The sequence below is a fragment of the Plecotus auritus genome, assembly GCF_963455305.1.
Source record: "Plecotus auritus genome assembly, chromosome: 9".
NCBI lineage: Eukaryota > Metazoa > Chordata > Mammalia > Chiroptera > Vespertilionidae > Plecotus > Plecotus auritus.
The window spans coordinates 135434098-135439223 of record NC_137783.1 but is presented as its reverse complement, the minus strand read 5'-3'; the positions used below and the strand labels follow the sequence as shown (position 1 = coordinate 135439223).

General features: G+C 38.9%; 1 protein-coding gene across 1 annotated transcript; it reads right to left on the bottom strand.

Annotated features, from left to right (window-relative positions):
• Positions 1–3212: 3212 nt before the first annotated feature.
• On the bottom strand, positions 3213–4148 carry OR10W1 (olfactory receptor family 10 subfamily W member 1; the record flags this gene model as incomplete). The annotated part of the gene is made up of 1 exon (XM_080640684.1): positions 3213–4148. One exon carries the CDS (start codon positions 4146–4148, stop codon positions 3213–3215), a length of 936 nt encoding a protein of 311 aa, XP_080496810.1.
• Positions 4149–5126: the final 978 nt, after the last annotated feature.

Sequence of the window (5126 nt, the reverse complement as noted above, 5' to 3'; positions counted from 1 at the left end):
TTGCAGGCTCGATCCCCAGTGTGGGCATGCAGGAGGCAGCTGATCAATGATCCTCTCTCATCATTGATGTTTCTATCTTTCCGTCTCTGAAATAAATAAAAATATATTTTAAAAAAAGTTTAAGAGGGCAGATCTCATGTTAAGATTTCTTATCACAATTAAAATGAAAAAAGAGAGGGAGTAAAAAGTTGCAAACTTCCAGTTATAAAATAAATAAGTCATGAGGATGTAATGTACATTATGACAACTATAGTTAATAATACTGTATTGTATATGTAAAGGTTGCTAAGAGAGTAAACCTTAATTCTCATCACAAGAAAAAAATTTGGTAACTATGTTTTGATGACAGATGTTAACTAGGCTTAGTGTAATTATCATTTTGCAATATATACAAACATCAAACCATTATGTGTACATCTAAAATGAAGTAATGTTGTATGCTAATTATACCTCAATAAAAAAATTTAAGAGGGGAATAAGGAAAGATATAAGGCACCTATTTTGCTGGCAAGGATCATAGCTCAGGGATTAAGATTTTTATAGTAAGGAGCTTCTTGGTTTGGTGGCTTTTTGATTTTGGCAGAAACAGTAAAATGCTGTGGCTAGAAATTGTTCCTGAAAGCTTCATCTACTTCTTCAACCATTCCAACAATTTTGGAAACTGCAGAAGGCATGACAATAACACGTTTTGTTTAAACAAACCAACAAAAAGGTCAAATAACGTAATATTAAACATTTAAAAAAAGAAAAGTGGACAAGAATAGAGGGTGCAGAATTAAACTCATACACACATGCACAACACAGACCATGTTCAACTGATTTTCCACAAAAGTACAAAAATTCAACAAGAAACAAAACAGCACTGGAATAGTCATATGTACTATGAAAAATATGTCAAATTAATGTGATATGTCATAGACATAAATGTGTTAGCTGGAACTATAAAGCTTTTAGAAGAAAGCATAAGAAAGCATCTTCACAAACTTGGGGAAGGGAGGTATTTCTAAAATAGGACCCAAAAGTCATTACCAAAAAGAAAAACAATGATAAAGTGGACTTCATTAAAAAATTTTTTCTGAACAAAAGATACCAATGAGCAGTTTAAGTCAAAATTAGGAAGAAAATGTTAACAATAAATACATTTGTCAAAGGAATTATCTCCAGAATATACAATAAACTCAGAAAGAGAAAATAGTCTAATTAAAACTGGTAAATTCATTTTTGTTGCTGTTGTTGCTGCTAATCCTCACCTGAGGATATTTTCCCATTGATTTTTAGAGAAAGTGGAAGAGAGAGGGAAAGACAGAGAGAAATATTGATGTAAGAGAAGCACATCGATTTTTGGTTGCCTCCTGCATGAGCCCCAACCAGAGCCGGGGCCGGCCAGGCAGGAGCCTGCAACTAAGGTACATGCCCTTGAGTGGAACTGAACCTGGGACCCCTTAATCCACAGCCAAGACTCTATCCACTGAGCCAAATTGGTTAGGGCAAAATTGGTAAATTCTTAAAATAATACTTCACAATGAAGATAGCTAAATGGCCAGTAAGTTTATGAAAAGATACTCATCATCATTTTATGCTGAAAGTACAAATAAACATTGCTTCAGAAGCGGGAATCTCTGGGTTCAAATTCCAAATTTGAACTCCATCTCATATTATCTGCATGAACTCACACCAGTTACTTAAACTATGTGACTTAGTTTCATCCTTGGAAATAGAATAATAACAACCCTACTTCACAGAAATTTTGAAGATTAGAAAAAAATATATTTATGATTCACAATAAGCACTTAATGCTAGTCATTACAAATAACTAAAATTTGAGAACATAAATTTAAGGCTAAAGAAATCCAAGGTGAGGCCATGGGAATGGATGTGAATGAACCAGAATGAAGGAAGTTCATAGAGCTATATACCCTTTTATATGGTTTCTTGGAAGATTAATGCCTGGCATATTTAAATTCTCAAAATTTACTGAATAAATGAATAAATACAAGAATAGCCACAAAGAAAAAAATTCCTTCATGCAATCATTGTTTAGCAAATACCTTATTTTGGGGAAATTAGTTTGTAAAGTTATCTTTTTCTGGTTATTCTCTGTCACAACTCTCAAGGTCCTTTTCTTCTCTGCCCTGTCCAAAAAGACTAGCCCCTGAGAACTGAATCATTCAGTCTCCCCTGCCCTCTTGCTTCTAGTTCAGTGGTTCTCAACCTTTCTAATGCTGTGACCCTTTAATACAGTTCCTCATGTTGTGGTGACCCCCAACCATAAAATTATTTTCGTTGCTACTTCATAACTGTAATTTTGCTACTGTTAACGAATCGTAATGTAAATGTCTGTGTTTTCCGATGGTCTTAGGCTCTAACAGCAGCGGTTCTCAACCTGTGGGTTACGACCCACAGGTTGAGAACTGCTAGCAGGGTCGTCTAAGACCATCAGAAAACACAGATATTTATATTAAGATTCGTTAACAGTAGCAAAATTACAGTTATGAAGTAGCAACGAAAATAATTTTATGATTGGGGGTCACCACAACATGAGGAACTGTATTAAAGGGTCGCGGCATTAGAAAGGTTGAGAACCACTGTTCTAGTTGGATTTGGCCAATGGGAGACAGGGCAAGAGATGGGAGGAAACAAGCAGAGAGAGGTTGGGGTAGTTATCTCCCTGTATCTCTTTGCATGGTCATAGTTGCTTTTTTATTTTTCTAAAGTCACAATTATGACCAAGTGTTTTCTCTTGATAGATCTATCTTTCACTGGTGTCCACTAATACTGTACCTTCTTTTTGCCCGTGAAGTCTAGGGGTTATAATGGCCTCCTACTATTGCTAGTAGGTAAGAGTGCTGCCACCTCTTATTAGTTCCTACTCTCATACTTCGGCATATAATCTCTTTATTACATTTTTAAAATTAAAATGTACTGAATGACATATCTGCTTCCAGTTGATACCTGAGATGCAGTCTTATATTTGTCGCTATCTATTATGTTATGCTCATTTGTTAATTTTTTTTCTAGAAGAAAATTACTGAGTCTACTAAAAAGTAGAAACATTTTAAAGGTCTCTGGTACCCATAGCTAAACAGTATCCAGACAATTTATACTATTTTTAAAGGTCAGTTTTAACATCAACTGAGAGAAATCTTAGTTGCATGGGGATTTGGGTGGGTTGGAACCAAACCTTTGCCTGATAGGTTGTACTCTCCCCTAGTTTATCTGAGACAACTCCTGGTAAGAACTCTCCCTATGGCTCCCTTCATCTCACTATTCCTCAGAGTATAGATAAGTGGATTGAGTAGTGGGGTTCCTAATGTGTACACCAGTGAGATGAACTGATCCTGCTTGGGGGAGTAGCTGGAGCTGGGGCGGAGGTACATGAAGGCACAACAGCCATACTGCAGCAGGACCACAGTGAGGTGAGAGGAGCAGGTGGAGAAGGCCCGGTGGCGGCCAGCTGCTGAATGGATCTTGAGCACAGCAGCCACGATGAAGCTGTAGGAGGTGGCGATGAGGAGGAAAGGCACGGCAATGGCTAGTGTGGCTGCCACCAGCACTGACTGCTCATGGATGTGGCTACTGGCACAAACAAGGCGCATCACTGGTGGCACATCACAGAAGAAATGCTCGATACCGCGAGTCTGGCAGAACGGCAGAGAGAAGATGAAAGCCACCAGTTGTAAGGACAGGACCAAGCCAATGACCACGGAAGCAACAACCAAGCGAACACAAAGAGTTAAAGTCATGATGAGAGGGTACCGCAAGGGGTGGCAGATAGCAACATAACGATCATAGGCCATCACAGCCAAGAGGAAGCAATCGGTACTGCCAAGTCCGATGAAGAAAACCATCTGAGTGGCGCAGCTCAGGAGGGTGATGGTTTTCTCTGACTGTAGGATATTGGCCAGAATGTGAGGCACCACCACTGCAGTGTAGCATATTTCTACTCCTGAGAGGCTGCCCAGGAAATAGTACATGGGTGTGTGTAGGCGGACTTCTGTCTGGATGGCCACCACAATGAGGACATTCCCACTGATGATCAATGTATATACCAGGCTGACTCCAAGGAAGGACAAGGCACCCAGCTCAGCGTGAGAGGGATAAGCCAGGAACACAAACTCCATCAACACTGAGCGATTTCCCCAGGTCATTGAGCTAACAGGTTTTGTCTGTCATGAGTTACAAGAACAGAAGAAATAATCAAACTGACAATATATTAGTTCACACCATGAGCCATGATCTAATCTCATCAGAGTTGGAGTTGCAAACTAGAAGAATCAGGATTTTTAAAAATTTATCTTTATTATTGAAAGTATTACAGATTTCCCTCCTCCATTACCCCCTTCCATTCCTCCCCTCCCCCCACAGGATTAATTTTTTAACTTCCCTTTTACCAATACTCTTCACAACATAAATATCTACAACTTAATTTCTAACTGCCAAAAGTTGGGCTAAATTATGTAGAAATTTTTTTTTGAGGAAAAAGAGGCAGAGGAAGTTTGTGGAATTCAAAGCCATTTTCAGTACAAGTAAAATAAAAATTAAGTACTTTCAGTAATTCCACAAGACAGTGTCAAGAAATTCTTGACAGCAGGAGTCATTAAGGTGAGGGTGGGAAGTTTTCTCTTTCCTTCCTTCCTTCCTTCCTTCCTTCCTTCCTTCCTTCCTTCCTTCCTTCCTTTCTTCCTTCCTTCCTTCCCTCCTTCTTTCCTTCCTTTCTTCCCTCCCTCCCTCCCTCCCTCCCTCCCTCCCTCCCTCCCTCCCTCCCTCCCTCCTTCCCTCCCTTCCTTCCTAACAGAAGAAGTGTGGGACTTGAAGGAAACACAGTGTTATTATAGGACTCATCCTGGCTTGTGGCAAGATGAGAAATATGTGCTATTTCTCATCTTAGATCAAGCTATTGCAGATCTAAGAATCCCTTCTGTGAATTAGGGGATGAATAGGAAAGACCAAGACAATTTTCATTTATTTTTCTTTTCTACTAAGGAGCTAAATTGAAATCCAGAAAAAATGATTCAGCTTCCTTGAAAACCTTCTAATGAAGAGATATAACTCTCACAGGGCATCTATTCTACTTCTTTTCAATGACCAACTCATATTAAAGAAGGTAGAAAATAGGCATCATGTGA